Source organism: Coloeus monedula (genome assembly GCF_965178545.1).
Source record: "Coloeus monedula genome assembly, chromosome: 4".
In the NCBI taxonomy this organism is placed as follows: Eukaryota; Metazoa; Chordata; class Aves; order Passeriformes; family Corvidae; genus Coloeus; species Coloeus monedula.
The window spans coordinates 54,600,352-54,626,171 of NC_138784.1; the positions used below are offsets into that span (position 1 = coordinate 54,600,352).

General features: G+C 38.5%; 1 protein-coding gene across 1 annotated transcript; it reads right to left on the reverse strand.

Annotated features, from left to right (window-relative positions):
* Positions 1–1,010: 1,010 nt before the first annotated feature.
* On the reverse strand, positions 1,011–25,456 carry SLC13A1 (solute carrier family 13 member 1; the record flags this gene model as incomplete). The annotated part of the gene is made up of 15 exons (XM_082280887.1): positions 1,011–1,154; positions 1,255–1,392; positions 3,612–3,773; positions 4,439–4,548; positions 5,463–5,566; positions 12,854–12,955; positions 13,045–13,143; positions 14,333–14,452; positions 17,052–17,215; positions 17,717–17,783; positions 17,872–17,929; positions 18,526–18,713; positions 22,543–22,679; positions 23,423–23,551; positions 25,358–25,456. The coding sequence occupies 15 exons, from the start codon at positions 25,454–25,456 to the stop codon at positions 1,011–1,013; spliced, it is 1,821 nt and encodes a 606-aa protein (XP_082137013.1).
* Between the last annotated feature and the right edge of the window lie 364 nt (positions 25,457–25,820).

The following is a 25,820-nucleotide window of genomic DNA, read 5'->3' on the forward strand; positions in this document are numbered from 1 at the left end:
CAGGTAAGGCTATAGTCTTCATGGTGAAAAATGTGTAACAACCAAATAGAACATAATTATTTGAAGATATCTTTGAACTCCAACTTACATTCTGACCACATTGCACTGTTTTGTGTTTAGAACATTACAATATTAACACAGTCTAGTAACCTTAAACAGCCACCTGTCCTGCAGAGATCATGAGCCTCCTGGTGAAGATGAACTTGATTGACAGATTGACTGTTAAATCTTCAGCACTGTCTTACGGTTTCATTCCTCAAGGGGATATATCTCTACTTTTGGCAGAGAGGTATGATGATAATTTAGTCTCCATTTGTACAGATCAACTCAGATCTATCAATGTATGTATATCCAGAGAAATATATAAATATTTTTTTTTACAAGAGCAACAACATATTTTAGTGAGGTCCTGGGAGGACATAGACTAAACATGTGCTTAAGTATGCATTCTCCTTCCAGGTTACAAGGTGCTTAATAGATAAAGTGCTGTGTAAGTGGTCATTCTGCTCTTCTCCATTTTTTTGTACATTTTTGACAGGTCTGTAAACTATGGGTTCAAGACAGTCCCCTGCCTGATCTTTTGTTTGTGATCAACACTGTCTCAAACAGTTTGAATCTAGAAAACAGAAAACCAATATTCTCTCTGACAACCCCCAAATAAGTCATAACAAGGATTTGTATTAGAAATAATAAAATCTAAATTTCATTGTTCTGCTACCCTGAGAATGGGGGAAAGTTGTCAGTGATAATGCCTATGCACTTTTTTCTTTTTCCTTCATAACATGAAGATATAAAAATTCAGACTAGCTGAAGTAGATTAGAAACCTGATCTAACTATGATCTTTAAGAAGTCTAGCACTCTTCCTGATTGGACTCTCAGACTGGATCATCAGTCTCTGGGACTGTTAAATACAGCATTTATAGTAATGTAGATCCTTATCGTTGTGGTGACTGAAAAGCATTTTTAGTGACTCACCACATATGGGAAAAAAAAGAAACAATTTTTTTTTTTACAGCCCAGTGCCATTTGTAGATGGAATGTTGGGTGCCCAACTTGGGTAAGTATAGAGATCAAATATAGGCACAATCCATGTCATGATTGCAAGCATAACTACAGCAACTCCGATGATGTTAATGCCCAAGCCAGCTTTCACCTGAAGAAGAGGAAAAAGAAAGCGGAAACATGTATCAAGACACAGAAGAAAGTTTTTAAAATGCCAAATATCCCCTTTAGAACTTTTGCTTAAAACTCACCATGTCCATAATATTTAAATGACCATATGAAAATACAATGGCATTGGCTGGGTTTGCTACAGGAAGCAGGAATGCAAAGGAAGTACACAAGGTAGCAGGTATCAAAATGAAAAGTGGGTTCACATGAATGGCTTCGGCCTACCAAAAAATGAAAGAGAATACAGCTGTCAAGGGATACATTTGCCAAATTAAATACAGAAATACAAATTTCTAGTATTAACACAGGTGAAACATAAATAGAACTGCCATTTTAAACAATGAGCAACCACCTTTTCCTGTAACTCATTTTTTAAGAATATTAAACAGGCACAAAAAGCAAAAGCATTGAATTTGTATATAATACATTATTGATGATCCATATGAAGGGATTAAGCATGCCCTCAGTAAAGTTGCGAATAACACTACGTTGGGTGGGAGTGTTGATCTCCTGGGGAGTAGGAAGGCTCTGCTGAGGGATCTGGACAGGCTGGATGGATAAGGTTCAACAAGACCAAATGCCAGGTCCTGCCCTTGGGTCACAACAATGCCAGGCAGCACCAGAGGCTGAGGGCAGACTGGCTGCAAAGATGCCCACTGGAAAAGGACCGACCTGGTGGTGCTGGTCAACAGCAGCTGAACATGGAGCCAGTGTGTGCCCAGGTGACCAAGAAGGCCAATGACATACTGGCCTGGATCAGCAATGATTTGGCCAGGACAGTGATTGTCCCTCTGTACTTAACACTGTTGTGGCCACACTTTGAGTGCTTTGTCCAGTTCTGGGCCCCTCACTACAAGAAAGACATGGAGGTGCTGGAGCATGTCCAGAGAAGGGAAATGGATCAGGGGAAGGGTCTGAAGCACAAGTCCTTATGAGGAGCAGCTGAAGGGGCTGGGGGTGTTCAGCCTGGAGAAAGGAGGCTCAGGGGAGACCTTATCACTCTCTAAAACTCCCTGAAAGGAGGCTGGTGGGGGTTGGTCTCTTCTCCCAGACAACTAGTGATAGGACAAGAGGAAATGGCCTCCAGCTGCAACAAGGAAGGTTCAGGTCATCAGGTAATGTCATTCAGGTCATAAAGTTCCTGGACATCAGGAAGAATTTATTTAGTGAAAGGGTTGTTAAACATTGGAATGGACTGCCCATGGTGGTGGTGGAGTCATCATCTGTGGAAGTGTCCAAAAAACAACTAGACAGAGCACTTAGTGTCATGGTTTAGTTGGCAAAGGTTGGATACGATGATCTCAGAAATATTTTCCAACCTAAATGATTCTGTAATTATGTGAAAAGAGGAGTAAAATTTCTTTGAAAGAAAGAGAAAATACATTAGTGTATGTCAAGGCTGGCCAATAGGAAAATTTACAGACTAGAAGACAATCAGTAAGTTTTGAAGAAGAAAGAATCAGATGTTTTGATAAAGATGATAAGAAAGGACAGAATTGATCTAAGGACAGAAGAAATGAGAAGTACATACAAAGCACATCTATTAGCCCTCTCTCCTCTTTGTGACAACCTGCAGTGTTAACCATTTTTGCTGAAGATGCAGTCCTGTAGAAGCCCTAAGAGAATTGTCCTTTTAAGAGCTTCAAATATTCACAAATAGTAATAACAGCATCAATTTTCACATGTTGAACTGTACTAGATTTTTCTGAGATAATTTTCTTCACAGTGGTTTGCATGTTTTGGATTTGTGCTGAACACAGTGTTGACAGTATAGGGATGTGTTTCTTCTGGCTGAGCAGTACTTACACAGAGAAAAACCCCTTTCTACTTTTGTCACTGCCATGCTGATGAGGAGGCTGGGATGAAACTGGTAGGAGTCACAGTCAGGACAGGTGACCCCAACAGATCAAGATCCATACCATACAGCAACATGCTCAGTATATAAAGTGGGGGGAGTTTGGAGTGGTGGCATTTCTTACCTCAAGTAACTGTTACATGTGATGTGGCCCTGCTCTCCTGGAGATGACTGAACACCAGCCTGACCATGGGAAGCAGTGAATTAATTACTTGTTTAGCTTTGCTTACATGTGGGGCTTTTGCCTTCCTTGTTAAATTGTCTTTATCTCAACCCATGAGTTTTCTAGCTTTTCTCTTTCTAATTCTGTTCAAGACCCCACTGGTGCGGGATTGAGTGAGCGTGGAGCTTGATTGCTGTCTGGGTTTAAATAATGAAATGAACTTTTATGTAATTTTACTAAATTTTCAGCATCTCTTGTTAGAAATACCTAAAGCAACCAAGTATCCAATGCACAATAGAGGACAGCAAAAAACCTGCATGAAGTATTTTGTTGAGACTTTTTAAAACTCCTTCTTTTAGCTGCTGCATTATTATATGGATGATAGAATAGATTCTGATTAAAAATAAGCTTGTTATACTCACCAAAGGAGACAGTATGGGCAAAAAGATCGTAATGGTAGCTGGATTGCTGGCAACTTCTGTTACTGAAGTGACAATAAGGCAGGATATCAGGATAATCAGCCACAAGGGTAATGATCCTAGAGGGGTCAATTTACTTGCTACCCACTCAGAAAGTTTTGAAACCTGCATGAGGAATGTGAGAACATGATTTTTTTTAGCAAGTCACTGAAAGGAATATTTAGCAAATGGTATATAACAGGACTTTACTCATCTGCTAATTGTGAAGTATTTTTGTACAAGAGAAAAATCGGAAATATTTTCCATATTCCTACCAAATGTTTTTAAGACCATTTTTGTAATTCAATGGTGCCCTATAGGAGCCCATGCAAACTATATTCCATTTATTTATATTTGCATCTCTGAGATGGTTAGAGGAGTCTTAATCAGAGAATGGTAATATGAGTATATTAGGCTTCATAACCAGAGTCTAGGTCTAAACCTCCTTGATTTATTGGAGTAGCCATCAGTAATTCCACATGGGAATTATCTCAGTGACATTAACTCTGAGGCTTTGGAAACAGTGTGTCTTCACAACTCCTGCCCCCATCAGATTTAAATTAAATAAGAAACAGGAGTCATCATTGTGCATAATCTTAGAAGACATAGGGAACTTCTTTTTCTCTAAACCTGCTTTCTGAACAGCTTGAATATTTGTCTCATTTATCCAGTTCAATATTGCTACAGAATAACTTGCTAAAACAAGAGAATAGCTGTGAATTCACTGCATGTCTGAATTGCTCCGGATTGGGTCATGCTATTTGTTCAGTATCTTCTATAAATTGCATTACCTCGCAGCCGTCTGCCAGCGCAAACCCGCCACCAACAAGAATAGCTATTTCCCAGGGCATGCATGACTGAAATTCCTTCCAAGTAATCAGTGGCATGTAACCAAAAACAGCTAGAGAAAAAAAAAATTAAATGACAAAAAAATTAAATAAGAAAAAGATATAGCCCCCCAACCAACATTTAAAAACATATTGACAAGCTCTTGAAATAATCTCCCTGAGGAAGTACTTGGGAAAAATTCAAAGACAAAAACCTCATTGTAACAGGAACAAAGTCTCTGACAGAAACAACCTGCACTTCCTGGGGCAGACCTTTAGCTGGGGAAAACTGTCATGGCTTGGGGACATTAGAGCTGCGACAGTTTCTACCAGTGGAGCATTGGCCCCTTTCCCCTCCTTCCCTATGTGGAAGACAGCTGTAGAATAGCAATGAGTTTAATTTACTCAATAAAACTTCTCTATTCAAACAGATTACTGACAAATGCTGTTTCACTTAGATGTTTCACTTAGACTCATTTAGGTTCTGACCTTGCTTTCTCTGTGAACCCCCAGATCCCATTTTTTTCAGCAGCACAGCTGAATACATAAAGAGGACAAGCCAGAGGTATACTTTAAACAAAAATTCCATTTTGAAGAGGAAAAATTACATGACATTGAATTCATGTAGTTTTGAATTTTATAGGGTACTATAATTAAGCAGTAACATTTTCAAAACATAAGCCTAGCCCTGCTCCATGCAGTCCCATTTCAAAGCCCATTGCAGTCAGTGGAAAGGTGGTTTCCATTGGTGTCTGTGGGCTGCAGGTAGCAGCTTCCTGCCCAGCACTAGCTCCTGCTGCTCACGTTGCATAATTGTTGGCACTGATTTCCAGGCCAGGGATGCTTTATATCCCAGTGGTTTATATCCTCTACTAAGACTTTAGCATTAGTATTTAACAACTTTCCTCGAAACAATGCAATAAGTTACATTTACAGTAGCATCTTGGATACCTTACTGTTGTAAAATCTACATCAAAATGTACTCAACTGTTTTCTCCATTTGACGTCCTAGTCAATGTTTTTGCTGGAATAATAAAGAACAGGAGGCCTATCACTAAGGCAGCTGTTGAATCCGTAATATAGCCTTTATACCTAAGGAGAAGTTAACAAGAAAAAAACCATATAAATATATATAGTCAGGAGAAAGAGGGGAGGAGAGAGGAGAAAGACAGATTAGCAGAGAAGACCTGCTGTGGACTGACCATAACCCTCTATTCCCCATCCCTTGCACCACTAGGTGTGGTGGAAAGAGGTAGAGGAGTAAGGAGTCAAATTGAGCCCAGGAAAAAAGAGGATGGGAGAAAACGGTTTTAGTTTTTGTCTTTGTTTCTCACCATCCAACTCTATTTGTAATTGGTAATTAAAATAATTTTTCCCATATCAGGTTTGCCCATGATGGTAACTGATAAGCAATCAGTTATCCCTGTCATTATCCTGACCCACAAACTTTTTGACCTTATTTTCTCCCCTGTCCTGTTGAGGAGAGGCAGTGAGAAAGTGGCTGGGTGGGCACCTGGCAGATAGTCAAGGTGAGCTCCTCACATCTATAGAAATATTTGGTGCAAACCCTATAAATTCATAAATAAACATCTTGAGTAAGCATGTGTTATTTTGTCACACAGTAATAAGCTGGGGGAAGGGGGATTTTTTGGAGTAGCTGATGCTTAATAAACTAGTTTTCACAGTTCAGTCATAAATTTAATAATTTAAATTAAATTATGCTCTGCAATAGATTCAGTTTAAGAGGCCTTAAAAAGCACAGTGCATACCCACAAAGGGTGATGCTTTTGTAGCTGAGGAAAGGCAGCAGAGCTTTATTATCATCTTCCTATGGCTGTTATTACTAGGGTCACAGTCACAAAGGTCATGTTTGTTTTGGTCATTTCCAGTGCCTAAGAACTGTTTGCACTACTGTTTCTTAAACTGCTTCAATATCCTTCTAACTTGTAAAGAGTAGCCCCAAGATCAGGCAAGGTGCAAAGCTGAGCTGTTAAGGCCATTTTAACACATCCAAGTCTGTTACGCAATGTTAGCTGGTGACATATCCCAGTCTGTCTTATTTCAGTCAAGATGGTCATTAAAATGAATAGAAATTTTACTGAAGAAAGCTAAGCAAACATTTTCTTAACCTTGTCATTTTTTTCTGTTTTCTGCAAGTTCTTCTGTAAGATTTTTCTGAACCAATACACCAATATATTTGTTCTCTCAGCCTCAGACCATATGTTTTTCTAAATATTCAGCTACAGTACGTCCAATAATAACTTCCCATCGGATCTTCCCAGCAGCTTAATGTTTTGTACTGAACCAGAACTTTTCACTGAAAGGAAAAAAAATGCTCTGTTATATGCTCCAAACTCTGATGGAGTCCTTTGCTTTGTTAGGTGAAATTAAAAAAAAAAAAAAGCACAATATGCATAGCTGATTTACACCAAAACCAGCATAATTTTAGCTAGCACTGTCACAAAATGAAGATGTCAAAGAAGTTGAAGTGATTCTCTAATATTTTCTGTCTCTTGCTTCCTAGTGTTTGCCTGTATAGAAAATACATTTTGAAAGAAAGTTACTATATTTTTATGGTTTCCTAAGGCAGAGGATTCTGCCTATATATTGCCTTTAGCCTAGGACCAGATGCACCAGGTCTAGGGATTGAAAATATTTTCCTCTCAGATCCTATCCTACATTCTTTTAAGACTTGCTAGAAGTTTTGAAGGAAAGCAAGATCTAAATACAGAAACACTTCATGCTGTCACTTTCCTCTAGGCTGCTGCATTTTCATGTAATGGTTGAGTTTGAAAGGGGCCTCAGGAGGTTATCTGGTCCAACACCCTCTGCTCAGGCAGAGTCACACAGAGCCAGCTGCCCAGGACTATGTTCAGACAGTTTTTTTAATATCTCAAGGGTGGAAAATCCACGACCTCTCTGGGTGACCATCACAGGTAAAAAACATTTCCTGATGTTCGGGAGGGATCTCGTAAGTTTCATTTTGTGCCCATTGTCTCTCATCCTGCTACTGAGGCTCCACCAGGAGCCTGACTCTTTCCTCTTTGCTCCCTCCCACGTAGTTTTAAACATTGTAAAGGTGATCCTGCAGTCCCCTTCCTGCAGGGATTGTTCCTCCCCAGGTGCAGGACTTCACACTTACACTTGTTGAAGTAGGGGGTGCAATTTTTTGCTCACAAAACTTAGTATTCCTGATGCAAAACACCAATCTCAAAAAACCTGCTTGGGACACACATAACATCCTACCATCAGTCAAACTATTATCAGGACACACACACGATGCCATTCCAAACAGAAGCTTTTCAATTATTATCAAATTTTGAGATAAACATCTTTCAAAGCCTATTTATCCAAGTTGTAATACAATTGCATATACAACATCTACCTGCTTATAAAACTGCAAATCTGATTGTGCTATAAGGAAGCAAAAAACTTGTTGATTTAGGAGATCTCACAATGACTCCAGCTGAGATCATTGTAGAGAACAGGGCTGTGGAGAAAAATACATAGTGGTCTTGTGTTAGGAGTAAAGAAAGCAATAAACCATGACGAAAAAAAAATACAGTTAATTCAGGCAATAATCTGAGGAAGAGTGAGGGAAGCCAACCCAGCCTACATCAGCTGTTATCAGCTGCAACCCAGTGTTGAACTTTCTGTTTCTTATGAGGCTCATAAACCCCTGGCCAAAGGCCAACCTGGAGCTGCTCTAATTGAAGCTAATATCCTACCGCCTGGAATTAGGCCAGGACATAGAAGGAAACTGCTGTAGCAGAAATGACGCGTAATCCTGTGCTGTCAACAGATGGGGAGGAAACAGGCATTTTTACCCTGTGCTGCTCTCTGTAGTGTTATACAATATTTATTAAAACATCCTGCTGTCAACTCACAGAAGGAGGTCATGGGTGCAGGCAGAACAGCAAAGAAAGGATTAGTCTTTAACAGATATACAATTTTTTTTTAAAGAAAAATTAACTGATAGAGGTAATGTATTTTTTAAAGGGATCTGATAAAGCTAGAAATAATGGGCTCTACTCAATACTGCTACAGCAGAAATGTGGATTAAAAATTTGCTGACAGTACAAAAAGTAGCTCTTAAGAAAGTATGAAGGTAACATAAATAAATGGCAGTATTTCTGCTGGGATTTCAGATATATCAGTGTTTGCATATTAAAGGAGTATTCAGTAATATGTGAGGATGCACACAAGGGTCTGAGAACATGAACATGGGTGGTGAGAGTGATGGGAAATTTTGTTTGAATCAAAGCTTTAAGCATTCCATTTAGTTCATCAAGCAAAGCTTATAAGGTGATATAATCACAAGATACATATACTTTTAAAGCACCTATCACAGAAGAGTTTTTAATCCAACAGAGAAAGACAAAATGACATAGCTGGAAGCTATATCCAGACAGAAAGCAATATATGAATTTGTCTTTTTTAGCTTGACAACAGACATGACTATCAAGAAAAGTAGCAAATTCCAAAATCTGAGGAACCTCGGTGTCATGGTTTGCATAGTTTGGGTTTTTAGTTAAGGAGGGCTCCATCAGCCACAGAAGTGATTCTCTTGCAAAGAGGTGCTTACAGCTTCCTCTAGACCCGACAGAACCAATCAACTGGCTAGTTTGAATATTGGCAACTTTTTAAATCCATTTAAGAAGCTTGACACACCTCTTTGGTCCACATTTAAGAGCCAACAAAACCGGGAAAGCTCTCTTGCTTCCGGCTTTCGGACAGGTGACTGGGGGGCCTGTGATGCGGCCCAGCGGGGCCGGGCTGGGCCCTGCTCGGCGCGGCCCGGCCGGGTCAGCCACGGCACGGCTTGGCTGAGATCTCAGCCGCTTCTGCTCGCCAGACACCCGGCACAGCCCCCTCAGTGCAGGCTGGGCCCACCAGGAGACAGCCACCCTGGAGCCATGAGGCCCTGTTCCATCCGTGGCCCTGCTCCATGCAGGCAGCTGCACAGCGTGGCTTGGCCAGGCCAGCCCTTGCCTAGTGTGGCCGAAATTCATCTGAGGCTGCTGCCCGGCAGAGATTAGGTGACCAACAGCGATAAGCGAATGCTAGCTGCAAGGCCCAGGTGAGATTAACCCTTTTAGTGTTGCAAGTTTCCTCCAGAACAGACGTAACCTGCAGACATCAATCCTCTCCCAAGTCAAAGGAAAGGGAAAAGTGAAGGCACGTGAAGAAAACACCATAGAGACACCAAAGTCAGTGAAGAAGGAAGAGCTGAAATCCCAAGAGAGGAGAAAGAGATGCTTCAAACCTAGAAGCTGAAATTCTGTTGTAAAGCTATGGTGATGAACTATGATACATCAGAGTACCTGTTGTAATTTCATGAAAGCATGGGGGGGTGGAGCGTTCAAACCACAGCCATGAACAAAAGTACCTGTGCTGAAATAAGCAAATGTTGAAGTAGCTGTGATCTGGTGAGAAGCTTGAACAGAGAGAGATGAAAGTGATGAAGACCCTTGCTCCCAGGGAAGAAGAAGACCACTGTTCCTAGAGATGAAGATGATCCCAGAGACAGGTGAAGAGAACCTTTTGCTTCTGAACAGCTCATCCTTAAAATGGTATCCCATTAGCTCAAGACTTAACCCTCAAAAGCAGTTTTGGGGAAAGCTGTAAGTCGAGGGAAGGGACTTTCACATGTGAGCAGAGAACCAACGCAGGCGGCTGTCTTGCTGTGACACTGAAGCCATGAGAGAACTGTTTCTTGTGGAGATGTCTCCATAGCATGAGCAAGAGAGACTCCTCTCCCTAAGTGAACTGAGAGAGAGATTATTATAGAGGTGGTAAACTGACTGAAAAAATCTCAAGGGTTGTCTTTTTACGTTGTCAGCGGGAGAAGGGAGAAAGGTGGGGGGAAGAGAAGTGTTCTGAAGGTTTAGTCTGACTTTTTTTCTTTCTTCTAGTTCTGTGAATAAACTTCTTTGTATTCTTTTGAGTTTTGTGCCTTCTTTGCTTTCTCCTAATTCTTATCTCACAGTAGGAAAATAAGTAAGTAATGGATATTTTGAACCAAACCACTACACTGGACTTGTCACCCTAACATCAACCCTGGTTTCTTTCTGGAAATTCAGGTTCTAATAAAATAAATTCTCACTGGGTTTAACACACAGAACAGTGTAACTCTTATGATCTTCAGAAAGTTAGAATAAAGGATCAGACAGCCTTTTCCAGTTTAAGATCCTGAGGGTGGTGCATTTCCCACCTAATAGGACTCACTCACTAGTTTGGGAGTGACATTATGGGTTTTCATAAGGTCAAAGCTCTTTTCAGGTGGCAGAATTTCCCTTAGGCCTTCTGTGGGATAAGGCCCTGTGGAAGCAAGTGCTATCGGATTTCTGTAAGGGTGGAGAATATTTCCTTATAGTTGTTTCCTGAACCATGAACTTAAGGAAGTTGTGCGCGCACATGCCTATCTCTGTACTTAAATCCAAAACACTGAGTAATTTTATATGCAGGGGCCTTAGGGAACAAATGTATAAGAGATGTAATCTGCAGTTCAGTGCACTGTTGGAAGCCTCTTGGACATCATAGTGAAAGAAACACAGTTCCTAAGATCTGAGGTTTTTTTCCCAGTTCTTTGCTGTTGCTCTTCTTTGGTTTGGGGGTTTTTTCTAAGTATATGCCTTGCTCACAGCTGTACTTCTGCTGACCCTATGCCCCTCTCATGTATTTTCACTGATAAGTTTATGTTGCTCAGAAACTATTAACCTGATTTACTGGTTTTATGCCTTTTAATATAATTGATTCATAAAGTAAAGCTATCTAGAAATAGGCAAAGTATGAATAGTAAGAAATGCTTTCTTTCCTCTTAAAGTACATAAGGAAAGCTTTGTTTCTCTTTGTTCCAAATTACAGCAGTATTTGGCCTATTGTCATATGACACATGCTTGCAGTTCCTTCCAAGGACAACATTAGAGGCCATCCACAATGTAACATCCCTGTGCAGAACCTGGAACCATGCTTATTTTTGAGAATATTCTGTTTTTCTCTGCCACTGTACAAAATCCTCAGATAATGATAACTTCAGCTTCAAATAGGAATATGGGGCTCTCTGAATTGAAAAAGTCATTTGAGCCTAAGTCCTGTATTTGAAAGGCTGTTTACAGTTCCTGTTTTTCAGTTTAATATGTAGCTCTTGAAACAATGCTCAGTGAGCACTGGGTGTTAACAGGAAGCAGGAAGAGAAACCAATCCAGCCTGATTGCTTAGCTAGCTGATTCCTTAATTAGGTCACCACTCCAAAACCCTTTCAAGAGTGTAGTGTTTCATATGAGACAATGATCATCAGCTCAGCTGTTGTTATAAGGAAAAAACAAATCTTCTTTTTCAATTTTTTCTGATGATTAAAAGTAAATAATTTTAAAACAATCTTAGTTATTAATACACTTTTTAATGGTATTTTTTTGACAAAATAATTTTGTATTACATTTTAAATCTTTGAAGTGCTACAATTATTCCTTGTGACATCCTCTCTTGGACTTTCTGGAAGAGCACTGGGAAGGTGTGTAAGTGGTGGAAATACATTTAAAGAGAGAAGGCATGATGTCTGTGTGCCTTCACATGTCATTTATCACAAACACACAGGAAAAAAAAAATGGAAAATTACCCTACTGGTCCAGCACTGGCCTTTGGGCTATCCAGTAATAAATGTTAAATCAATGAGGACCTATCCTACAACTACTTCCCATCACTCCAGAGCAAAACTCAAAACTTCATCACAGAAAAACAGAACTGAAATAACAGTAATTACAGCAAGAGAAAAGGAGATATCACAGTAATATGAATTGCTGTAAGACTGAGTGATTACAAAGGGAAAAAAATCCAGGTGATCCTGGGGAAGTTGCAGCAGAAGGCAAAAAAACACAATAGTTTTTGACTTTTTGGTGTTAGGTAAACTATGATGTTAAGGGAGTTATGTAGGAATGGACAGAATTTATATCCATAATTTCAGCTGTCCAAGCAGGGGATGTTGGCTACCCTGCATACAAGTGTTCTGTCACTAAGGGCTGTAGATCAAAAAATTCTAACCAGATTTATTCTTTAAATTTCACATTTGATGAGAAAGTGGAGTACTTATGCATTTTCCCTCACCAGATTAAGCCTAAAACCTAGTCATAATGCCTCTTAAGACACACTTTATTTTATCCTTTAACACATTTCAGCTATTTCACACATACATCTGTGAAATGGCTGGAGTTTATCTTCTGTATACACTACAAAGGTCTGCAACAACTTGGGCCTGGCATATTTCTGAAAGAAATATTTTTCAATAGAAGATATTTTAATGTTTGAAAATTGTTAAGAAAAGAAGGTATGTAGTTAAGGCACAGTACAGTTCTTGTTGGTTTATCAAAAGAAATCACTTACTTTGGGAAAAGTGAAGACCATCCTGGGATGAAGCCAGGATCTCTGCTGAACCACAGAAGGGTCATTAGAATGAACAGGACAAGTGTAACAGTTTCTGGGTAGCTATAGCAGAAGTAGAATGAATTATAAATTTTCCTGAATTCACATTTGGATTTACCTGCTCTTGTTTGCAGATTTATAGTTTGAAATACCTAATTGGTCCAAGTTTCTTGTACTCCTGTAGAATCACCCGTGATGAGGCCTCTTCTCTAGCTGTTTTCTTCTTGCCACACTTGAACATGTTTTTAAAACTGGAATGTAAAGCAGCAACATTGATGATGAGTTAATAGTGTATATAGAAAAAAGTGTCCAACCTTTCCAGTTACCAATAGCACTTGACAAATCTAAAATTGTCACTTTACAATGCAGTATCTCCCATCTACTTATCACACACCAAACCGAGCATATTGGAATTAATTGACAATGTCCAGTGGGAGACTGACAGGCAGAAACAAAATGTGTCCTCTTAGTGATCAGCTCATTTGCCCAGGAAGGGTGAAACTTAAATCATGTGAACTAATTGAAACAATCAAATATATAACCTGTCTCTTTAATGAAAGTCATCTATGGCTTTGCTTTACTTTGTTTTGGAATGAAAAAGTTTGTATCACATGAGTAGCCTACATATTGGTAAGCAGAGTATTTGCTACAAGCCAAGGCTTAATTCTTGGACAAGACTCTTACACAATGTTAAAAAGAACATTATCAAAACAATAAAGAAAAATGAAACAATAGATGTTCACATATAGAGTGGTAAACATGGGGTGATTCTGTCTGCTTAAAACTAGTCTCACTTTTCATGTCTTGCACCATAAGTAGCCACGTAACTGTGGAAGATTGGTGTCCCACCTATCTCTCCAGATGTTAGTGAACCCATGGAGAAAAAGGCTTTGAAGAATCATCCCAAAAGAAGTACTGTCCTCTCCAGAACTACAAAAGCCCAAGCTCTGTGGAGAAACAGAAACCCTACCATACCACCACATACAAATTTAGGAGAAGCAGAAGTTTTTTACCTCACATTTACAAATACAGTCATCCAGTTTATAACACAGACATTGCTCAAGTATTCAAACCAATGCCTCACTCCAACAAAGTGCATACGCCTATTACTCTTCCAGTCAGAAAAAATGTGTAAGATTTCAGTATTCTTCTGTCTTGCACACATGCACTGATTAATGATGATGTGTGTATATTATAACGGAGTAAGTACACCCATTTGTGATACGGACTTTTCACACTGGGCTGAATAGTCCAGGATCCTTATTTTAGAAAATTATTGTCCCATCCAGAGATTAAGCCATACTAATCAAGGTTGCAAAATCACTGTTGCTGCATTTTTTCCTATTGAGCCTATTAAACTAAGATGCAATATTTACTCCTGGTACAAATTATCTTTTATATCAGTAACCTTTAGTTTTATTAATTATACCATTCACTTACTCAAACCCAAGGAAAAGCCACTGGAGCCAAACCCAGGAGAGAAGTAGAATAATAACTGTGATGGGGATGGAAAGGATAAACCAGGATCCAAAATTGATGCACTGGCAATCTGGGTAACGTCTGGATGAAAAAAAAAAAAAAAAAAAAAAAAAAAAAAAAGTTCAGTTGAGCTTTGCAAAGGAATGAAGACTCGTGAGAATTGCCAGAAAGCACTGCTGCAGGAGAGTTCTTCCGGCTGGCAGTGGACTTCAGCATGAGGTGGCCTCTGGCATCCTTTTACCTCACCCTCCCATCCTGTTCCTGGTCATCATGACCACTACAGGAACCAGCTGTGCCAGTTATCTGAGCACTGGATCAGCAGCAGGTCTGGGGATCTGACACTGACTGAGATGTGTCTAAAGTGAGTTCAGTAAGCAAGGGAGGGCCATGCACAGCCTAAGGACTGTTAGAACTATAAGAAACAGAATTTGAAAGAAAGGACTTTTTTGAGATGAGACCTTAGCACAAGAAAATACACTCAAATGGAAAAGTTCCAATGAATGTAGAAGGCAACAGTGGAACCAACAATGAGACTTGTATTGTTTAGACTTCCATAAGTGATTCAAAACTGATTAAAATCAAAATTATTATTACTAATTTCATGACTATTCATTGGCTAGGTGGATTGTCTCTCCACTCACCTTGTCTCTTTGAGGCTGTCTTAATCTATTGTTTATAGATGTGGGTCATTCAAGCAGAGATCTCCCTTCCATGTGCATATAAGAAAAGGAGAAAGGCTTTGTTTTTCTGAAAGAAATTGCTTTACTGTTGAATGTGATTGATGCCAGATAGGCAAAAAGGCAGGGTAAAAAAAGCCTGCTTTCCAATTTACTTTGTGAACAGAAGGTACTCTTCCTTTGAGCTCTCCCAGCTCTACTGAGAGAGCTTTTAATACTAAAAATGAGAAAATTCAAGTCTCCTTGAGCAGCCCTCCTTCTTGATGCAAAAATGAGTTGGAAGGGAAAGAAAAATGTCCAGATAGAGATGCTAATGACTATTTCCAATTATTAGACAATCTATTGCATTTCAGGTCTTGCTAGAAGGAAAATAATTTTGATGAGTCCATAGGGTTTTGATGCTGTAAATGCTTGTTATAAATGCTCTCTCAAGTATTGTACAAATTTTAAGTTTGATCTATATTTACTATGATGCTTACATATATCACAAATATAGTCTAGCAGAGACCAAACCTAACCCCCTACCCTCTGTTTGGGGTGATGTTCTGAGTTGCAACTGTAAATAATGATGAGACAGTGAAACTGGAACAATATAGAGCATTGTGCTGTTAAATAGTTTATTGATTACATGGCTATGTACCTTTTATTACATGGTTAGCCACATCCATTTTTGAACGTAAAAATTCCAAGATAGGAAAGAACTGATATCAGCATAGTAATGATTTAACATTTCATCACTTGCTCAAGTGTTTATGATCTTTCCTGAAATATGTGTGATAATTTCTTTATGAGCAACAAAACAAGCTCTTAAAAACTTTATGCTAAAGACCCAATTCTGTTACAAAATGATAGTTTATTGTGGTCAAGTTCTACAATAAGTTTGCACAGGGCTGAATATGTGTGTAAGTATTTCTAGTAATCTGAATATTGAAGTTACGTATTCTTCATCTCCAGAGCAAATATTCCTCAGGTAGAATGGGTGATAAATTTAAATGATTTTTAAAAACAATCTATTACACAGTTCTGGTTGGATTTTCTGCTGTTGTTGGTTTATCCACTACAGGTTTTGCCCGAAGCAAGGATGGACAGGACACACTGATTTATTTTCTAGACCTATCTCCTCTGGAAAATGAAAAAGTGTGATTGATTTTATTAATTCTCTTTCTACAGTGATTCAGTGCCAATAACAGTAAACTCTTTGCAGGCAAACACTACAAATATTATCAATAACTGGTCTTCAACAATTTTACCATGTGCAAAAGGGAATAGTGGGGGGAGGACAACAAAAGGATTGTGCTTTATTTTGTTCTATTTCAAAATTGGAGTAGGAATGTTTCTGAAAATAAGTAGTTAGAAAAAAGATGTTCAGTGAGAACTATTGGATTTCAAGGGGTTTGGAATGAAATCTGCCAATTTTCTTTTCAAACCATTCTACTTAAATATAACAAGGAATATTAAAAAATGTTTTAGAAAACCTTAAAACATTGTTCCATTGAATGCACCGGTTTGAAATTACTTGCTTTTTTGTCGATTAATGGACCCAGATTTCTCATTTCAACAGTGCTTAACCTCTTGAAAGTCTCCTGATGCTCTTTGCTAAGCAGACTGAACTTACCTCCTGGTGTACTTACAAATTAATTAACAGGTCTTTATGGCCAGATAGTGCCTGCCCTATTCATGCTAAGTAGTGTTTTCCTTCTCAGAAAAATCTATCTTTTTCCATGCAGCTACCAAAACAGTAAAGTACTACTTAACCAAACAATGGTCATCTTGATGCATGTGTTGGCAGATCACTTTTAGACTTTCTCTGTGTAAGGCAAATACAACCATGCAATTTCACTTTGTCACCTTAACAAACATTTAAGAAAAGCAATAGAATCAAACAATATCAAATCAAAGGGCAAGGTTTCTAATGTGTTTTAGAGGAGCCATGTGAGAACTCAAGAAAGAAAGTTAAAATTCTGGACTAAGAAGAATACAAATAATATAATATAGTCTCTTACGAATTGAAGTGCTCAGCAAAAATCAGATTAGTCGATGTTCCTGTGATTGTGGTGAGTCCTCCAATGGTAGCAGAATAAGCAACACATAAGCACATCACTTTGAAAATCCCACTGTATTTGTCCTTTTTGCTTTTTGTCTCTGCTTCAGCAGGTGGTAGGTTCTGCTTAGAAAGTATATACACCAATTAATATATAAGAAGGGCTCATCAGCAGGCATAAAAATAGAACTCAAGGATATCTCAGAAGAGCCTGACAATTTACTGGCAGTATAATTGTCTGCGGTGTGGTTTGGTTCGCAGTTAAACTGGTAGTACAATTATTCATGTAAAGGAAAAGGAGGCAGAGTCAAATCCTGAAGTCCTTTCAGTGATCTGTCTTTATAGAAGAGCTGCCTTTGTATAGACTGATACATATACACACACCTGATATATAGAGTTTATATAGTACTCTGGTGAGGTTGCTTTAACTTGTGTAAAATAGACTGAGACGACCAAACCAATGAAATAATATACAAGCAAAGTGTGTACGTGTGTGTGACTACAGGTATATCTCTTATTCACATGTAACCAGCTTCATTGCTACCTGTGCCATGTTAGGCGTGGCAGACAAGTGAGATTTAGGTTAAAACTAAGTTTCATTGCTTAATAAAATGACACTTTATGTACCTGTTCCTTTCCTTTTTCATTTTCCTTTTCAACCGTGCTTACAGTACTACCCACACTGTTGTTATATCTAGAAAAAAAAGGCATGTATTGTAACAAACAGATATTCTATTTAGATGAATTCTTAGAACAGAATTTAGTAAATTAACAACAATTACCCATTAGCTTGTTTTTCTTTCTCTTTCCAGTCTGGGTTATCATATTCTCCTATATTTTCTGTAAGACAGTGATGCAAAGACAGATAAGAATTTAAGGGAGTAAAACTCGAGGGGCTCCATCTGCATGTCTCATTCCAGACAGTCACTTCACATCATCCCATCAATACATTTGCAAGCACCAATCTCAGAAACAGTTGGTTTGTGTCCTACTCCTTCATGACCCCTATGCCCCCGAATCTGAATCTTCTAATGAGGAGAAATATTTTTAATTTACAATCCAGCTGTGTAGGCTTAGATTCAGTGTTCTTCCAACATTACCCTATGGCTTAAAGAGCTCCTTTCTTATGCTAACATTTAAGCCTTAGCGCATCTATAGCCATCATATTTCTTTCCAGCCGTTTTATGAGCCTGGTACGCCAGCCTCTTCCCTTCTCCCCTCCTCTCATCCAACTGCCACCTTCTGCACCTGTTCAGTTTTAATTGATCTTTGTGATCATGAGAGAGCTCACACACAGTAATCCAAGAGAAGTCTCACAGTGAAGCACATAATGGTGCCAGTACTTCTCTAGCCATTTAATTGTACTTGCTGTGTACTTGCTGTAATTGTTACTGCTGAGTGAGGGTGGCAAAGATAGAACCGCTCCGCGCGCCTACCGTCCAGCTCCAGTGCTGGGTTGATGGAGCCATTAGAGCAGGACAGCTCCAGCTCATCAGCTTCTGCTTCAGCTCTGATGATCTGCTGAGCTACAGCTTCTACAATTGGCATCACCATGGCAGCAGCAGAAGTGTTGCTGAGCCACATTGACAAGAAAGCACAGCTAACCATGAAACCCAGCATAAGCCTGGAATAGGAGAGAAGAGTCTGTGACTGCTACAGTAGCACCTCCTATCATCAGTCTATTTAATACAGAGAACTTTGTCAACAGAGAAGCTGAAACACTAAAAATTTAAAGCTTGTAATTCTGAGAACGTTTTTGAATTAATCTCGATCTAAGACACTGAAATTATCTTATTTTAGAGGTTCAAATATGTTATAAAGGGAAGCAGAAGCAATGATGTTTATTTACAGAGTTATACTCTGTTTGAACCATCTTTGAAGAAAGAGCACCATGCATGTCACAAATTCAAACAAGAGCTAAAATGGCTGCACTGATGATGTTATTAATCTCATACTGTACAGTCTAGGTCAAAACCCTGGAGTTATCACTTAGGCTGTAAAGTCCTCTAGATAGACCAGTTCATTTGTTATAGGAAGAAATACTAACAATTCAGTAAATGGTTGTTAACTTAGTTCTTAATCAGAGCATCGAGGCAAGTGTAGGCATTATTTGGGCTTCAGTAAACATCATCTTTGATATTAAATGGGAAAGGGAAGGTCATTAAATTCCTTAATCTGGTCTTGGCTCAACTTTTTAAAAGTTTATTACAAATAGATACGCAATACACTGAATTGCATCAGTGACTGAAAAAATCAAACATTCCATTTAATATCTGGTGAAATTGGACTGTAAATTTAGAATACAGGTCACAATGTCATTTTTAATGCATTTCTTGGAGTTGGAAGGTGCTGTCATTGTCATTAAACACCTGCCATACATCATCACAATGAGAGAATTGAGTGGAGGAATGGTGGCATTGCACCTTTCTCTCAGAAGACATCTATGCAATTTGTAAAGTTCTTTGCCCAGCCTTGATCAGAAGCTTCACAAAAAATGTCAAGTTTACTTAGTACATGAAGCCAATATAGAAATTATATAAAAATCGTGTAAACATTATATGATGATATAAAAATATCATCAAAACGTCTCTCACAGCCTTTCATTTCAGCTAATAGCAACAACATTTCAAACAGGATTTTTTTCTCAGTAGGGGAACCTTGTCTTTCCTGTGCATTTTAATTGCATAGTGATGAAATGATCTGTAGACCAGCAAGTAACAGACTTGACTCAACATAAATTGTAATCAGTAAGTAGTGCAAAACCCATTAATTTAGGCAGTTTTTGATTAGGTCCTCAAGACAGAAGTTGAGGAAGAATTGTGTTTCTTATGCAAAAAATACGGGTCAGAATAAGCATACTGAATATGAATTTTCACACTGTAGAGAAATGCCATTTTAGTAGAACTTGTAAAGGTATTTAAAAATAAAAACAGATGACACTCACTAATGTATTTTAAAACTATTCATCGTAAATTTCTAGCATTAGATGGATTGATGGTCAGGTGACCATTTGGTACAATGTGGTGGGCTGTATTGAGGGACTCTAAAAGTGATTACAAAATAATAAAATATATTCTATCCTATTCAGCCCCAGTTTTTCTGCATTATTTTCCATGTGGTATAGTTAAAAAAATATTATGCATGGAATCTTGGATAATTATTTCATTATATCCAGCTATAAAGTCACTCTTTGCTTTGCAGTGCACACTCGGTATTTCATCACCCTTTGTAGTCCTTGCAGGTTGCATAGATGCATTCACCTTTCTCTGCTAGTCTGCAGATTACACTGCATGGCTCAAGTGACAGGAGGCCTTCACAGGCTCATAGAATAATCTGGGCTGTAAAAGACCTTTAAGATCATCAAGTCCAACAATAAACATAACACCACCAGGTTCACCATTAAACTATGTTCTTAATTGCTACATCTTCAAATATCTCCAGGGATGATGACTTAATCACCTCCCGTGGCATTCAGTTCCAATACCTGACCAACCACTCACTGAAGGAATTTTTCCTATTGTCTAATCCTCCTCTGGCCCCACTTGAAGCCATTTCCTCTTGTCCTGTCACTTTTCACCTGGGAGAAGAGGCTAACCTTCCCCAGGCTACAGCCTCCTTTCAGGGAGTTGTAGACAGTGATAAAGGCCCCCCTGAGACTAAACAACCCCAGCTCTCTCAGCTGCTCCTCATAAGACTCATGCTTCAGACCCTTCACAAGCTTCATTGCCCTTCTCTGGACTTGCACCAGCATGTGAATGTCTTTCTTTTTTTGGGCAAGGGGCCCAAAACTGAATACAAGATTTGAGGTGTAGCCTCACCCATGTTGAGTACTGGGGGATTATCACCATCCTGGTCCTGCTGGCCACATATTCCTGATACACCTCAGTTTCTCCAGAAGAATACATAATGCAGAATCCAGAAGTCTCCTGCTATTTTACTTTCACTTCTACACCCTTTATGGCCTCTAATGCAGAGGTCTCCTGCAGTGATGTCTCTGCCTTGGGCTGGATGAGGCTCCAGTGTGCACAGGCTGCCCAGGGTCTGCTGCGAGTGGCTGAGGAGGGCACAGAGAGCACCACCATCCCTGCCATGGACACAGCTGGTGAGCAGCACATGCTGAGAGGTGGTAGATCCTCTCCTTCACCGATCATCTCATCATAGTCTTATGATCCCTTTGCCATGATTGAAATGTGATAGAGATGAGCTAGTTATGAAGGATGCTTCCCCAGGGTCACAACTCTGTCTGCGGAGTTGCTCTTGGTATCATCAGCAGCTGGCTGCAGGTTTGACTGTCCACAGCAAGTTCCCCAGCAGTGTTCAGCTTAGCACTGCACACCATCCATTTGTGTTCTCCCTTTCAACTTTTCAGCTAAAAGTCGAGAATTTAGGAGTGATCAAAAGAGAAGCTGAAATGACTAAACTTGCATAGCACAAGAATACAGCTTAAGATAATGGGAAGCAGTAGAACCAGAATGTAAGGAGAATTTTTCCAAACAGGAAGCTACCAGCTATCAGAAGAGGCAGAACTAAATCAAATGCATGTGATACTTAAAATTAGGTCAGTAAAATTACTGAGGAATAGAAATAATTCAGCATTCCCATGACGTTTCATTAGTTAAATCACCTAAGAGGCATCCTATTTTTAAGACCTGGGGTTTCTGGTTTCCTGACCATTTTCTTCCTTTCTGCTTCCTGGCAAGAAGTCATGAGCATGATGTATTCTGGGAAGCTAAACTTGCTCTGTAGATCTTATCTGCAGCCTTACTGGTACGCTGACAGATGCATCTGTCAGCCTAAACCTTTTCTGCAAGTTTGTAAAGCAAGCAAAGAAAAATTTTTCACTTTGTAAGACATATGTTGATAATGAGTAAGCAGAGAGTGTGATTTCTTTTCCCTTATCGCCTCATCCAGCTGAGGAAGTTCCTATCCTTTGATATTTTTTTCATATGTAGACAAAGGAAAACACCACAAGTAAATATATTGTGTTCATGTGTTTTTCCCTCCCCACCATCTGCTTAGTTTTATGATTTTTTGCCCCCTCATTGTGTACTTGAACTCTTTTTGTAGGTTTGGGAATGTCCAGAATTTTGAAAACACTATTGAAAGAAAAATAATCAGCATAGAACAGATTTTATGTTGTAGGCATTAGGTGGGAATGTTCCAATGACCATCAAGGAACTGGACCCCAACATTATTCAGAAATTAATCATACTTTTTGTTCAGAAGGATCGATCCTTATTATGAACAGAATCACTGCAGGGAACTTCCAGTTAGGATTTCCACAAAATTATAAAGTGTCTCCTACCAACCAGTCATATCAATTTAAATATCTACTTTGTTTGAGTAGAAAAGAAAGGCTGGATTTCTACTGTAGAAAAATCAGTAGGCAATTATTTCTGCAATACATAGCTTTTCACAAGTATTATTGTCCTTCAAGACAGTTTAGCACATACCATGCAGGGTTGACACCCACCAGCATCACCATTTTTAAAGCCACTCTTTTGTGGAGATTCCATTTTTCTATTGACGTTGCCAAACAAATTACTCCAATCAGCAGCAGATGAAAGTCTTTAAAATAAGCAGATGCTACCTGAAATAAAAGAAAAAACAAAGAATAAAAAGGAAAGTAAATCCTTTGTTTTAAATTGTGAATTTTTCTTAACATTTGGTGTCATCATTTTTAATGAAAAAAATACAGTAAGATTATATTATGAAATAAATAAAGAAAAAAAATTTTTGGCTTAAAATTAAATTATTAAGTTCATTGGAACTGTTAAATTCATTTAACCAAATGATTCAAGAATAAATGCACAAAAGTGCATATGGTTAAAATAAAATAAAAAATAAAGTTTAGGATAGAACAACCTAAAATCATCAGTCACATCTCACATACATAGTAAATCACCAATGAAATGTTGTTTTTGTTACTTTTTTATCTATCCAACAGATAAAATAACAATTTTAAGCATAGACTTAGAGTATGATTATCTATGAAGTCATCTCTTTGACATGAGGTGCTGCACTCAGCGGTTTGCACATGGGGTAATGATTGTGACATTCTGCCTCTATAATATTAAGGATATTTCATAACTATCTAGCATTTTCTTACTGACTGGCATGTAAGCACTAAATCACTACGTAGAAAAAATTATTAAAGAAATGTGAACAAGTCCTGAAGACAAAGCACGTGAGCAAGTCTTGAGTCAGAATTATTGTGATTGGCACTCAGCAAATCCATAGATTTGCCTGACAGTTTTCAACATTAAGCATTTCATTCTTTGGAGTTTTGGTTCCTGATATGCACAATATAAAAGAGAGAAAAATAAAGGTTACCTGCTTGGATCCCATTATACCAAACAACGGGAACATAAAGGCAGGGAGCAAAGCCGAAACAGCCAGTGGCAAAGCTTCTGTGAGCCAAAAGATGGCAACTACAAACAATGTGTATGCACATTCTGCTTCCTAGAATACAAAAGGCACCGATAAAAACATGAGTTGATCATCTAGGGCAAAAAGAAAAATCACAATTCAAAAACTACAGCTACATCAGTAGAGAACTTCCCTACACCTGGAAAAAGTATGAGTCCAAGGACCGGCATTTAGGCTACTTATTGTGTGCTATTGACAATCCTGCTAAGATATGAAATGTAGTCAGTGAAATAGTTCTAGTGAGTTTTTTTCTAAGAGATAGTAAAATTAGTTAAATTCTACCACTCAGGAAAGGTGGGAAAAAAAGTCAGCTGCCTATTCCTTCAAGGACAATTAATCATCTAGGTCATCTGGAGCATTCTCAGGCCATGAAATCCCTGTAAATCAAAACCATTCTGCCTGTGTAAGCAAACCTTTAAGCCTCTAGGAGTACTCACAGTTAATAATAGGTCAAATTTTTTCTCTCCTGAAGTTTTGTCATCAGTATCAATAAAGCAAGGATATAATCTAACAAAAAAGGTGTCATGCAAGACTCACAAGAAACACCACTGTTGTTTTTAAGGCTTGTAATTTTAGCAAGTGTTTTTTGTTTCAGCTCCTGAAAAGCAGGAGTTTTTTATTTTTTTTCTCCTTTTTTTTTTTCCCCCCCGGGAGAATAACTTTCAATGCTGCCTGTAAAATGCAGCCCCAGACAAACATAATGAGATGGAGTAAACCTAGTTTCTTCCAGAGTATTAGAAATCTCTTTTTTGTAGTTTTAAATTTATATTTCTGCTTTTAAGGAAAATGATTTGGAACCCTTAGTGCCCCTGGTTAGGGTATGAAATTACTCAACAGCAGCATAAATGGTTTGTACTGGGAAAGGAACAGCTTTATGATGTGGCTCTTGGAATCTTTGACTGGAAAACAACAATATTAAATCATAGTCAGCAGTGGCTATCATTTATTATGGGGAAGAAGTCTGTGTTATGTATGAAACAATTTGAGAATATCCATTCACCTAGCAAATGTTCATCTCACTTAAGTCCTACCACATTAAGAGTTTCCTCTCAGAAAGGAAACCAAAATACTGGAACTGTGATGTGAGAGCATGAAGCACATTGCTCTGTAACCACCACCTATCTGTGATGCAAGGACTTCTGAACCAAACTTTCACATATTGTCATACATGGGATGTATAATGCACAGATGATAACACATCACAGAATTCCATTTCGTTATACTGGCATCAGAGCTGTACCAAATACAGTCACTAGCAACACTGTTAGATAGCGGTTTCATCAGCTTGGAGCTGTCACAAGAGTTAGTGAATGCCAGAATTTATTTCAAGTTAAATAAGACTATGATGTCCTGTCATAGATTTTTCTCTATTTAGGAACCAGAGGGAATTTATCAGGTCATTGTTTTCAGTCATTTCCTATCAGACAACACAATATGTGATGAACTTAAAATCCTTCATTAAACAAAAAAGTAATTGCAGCTCTTTTCCTGACAATTCATCTTCATTGCCAATCATACAGAGCTGTTTAAAAGTGTCAAAAAGTAATAATGAGAACAAGATTTTCAGTATAGTCCAGATGTTGTTAGAACACAAATATGTGATTCAGATCTTCATGCATCCAGTACATAATTTTATGTTGAAGCTGTCTTCTCTACATTTCTGTGCAAATACACTGAGTTGACCAAAAAAAAAAAAAAAATCACAATGCAAACACCATTATTCATTTAAGGTCCCTTCCAACTCAAACTATCTGTGATTCTGGTAATCTGAAAAGGTCTGGGAATCTCAGTCTTTACATACAGGTGCAAAATAATTATCTTTCCAAGCAGGTCACTTACTTTGGTTTTGATGATAAGTGGAAGTGGAAGTAAAAGCAGTGGGGTGAGGACAATGAGCAGGAACCTTCGATAAACCAGGAGGTAGCTAAGAATCTTCATGGTTGATGTCTGTTTAGATGAACTTTCCTGAAGAAACTGCCAAAAAACATGTTGGACTTTAAATAGCTGACTCTGATTAATATTTTTCCAAGCTATCACCTTTAGCCATTGCTAAAGCAGGCCAGTAAAGCAAGTTAAAATTAAATCTGTGTCTTTATTGTTTTAGTGAGTTTATTAACAGTAGGTTGATAAGATAAGTGTTAGCCTTAAACCAAAGCTAGATGTCAGCTCTCTCAGGACTTTCTCTCCCTGCCCTTCCTCATAACAAGTTTATGTAATTACAACAGATTTTAGACAGCTAATAAATAAAAACTTCAGGTGGTCTCCCAGTCACTGCTGACTTACATAGGAACTCAAAACATAT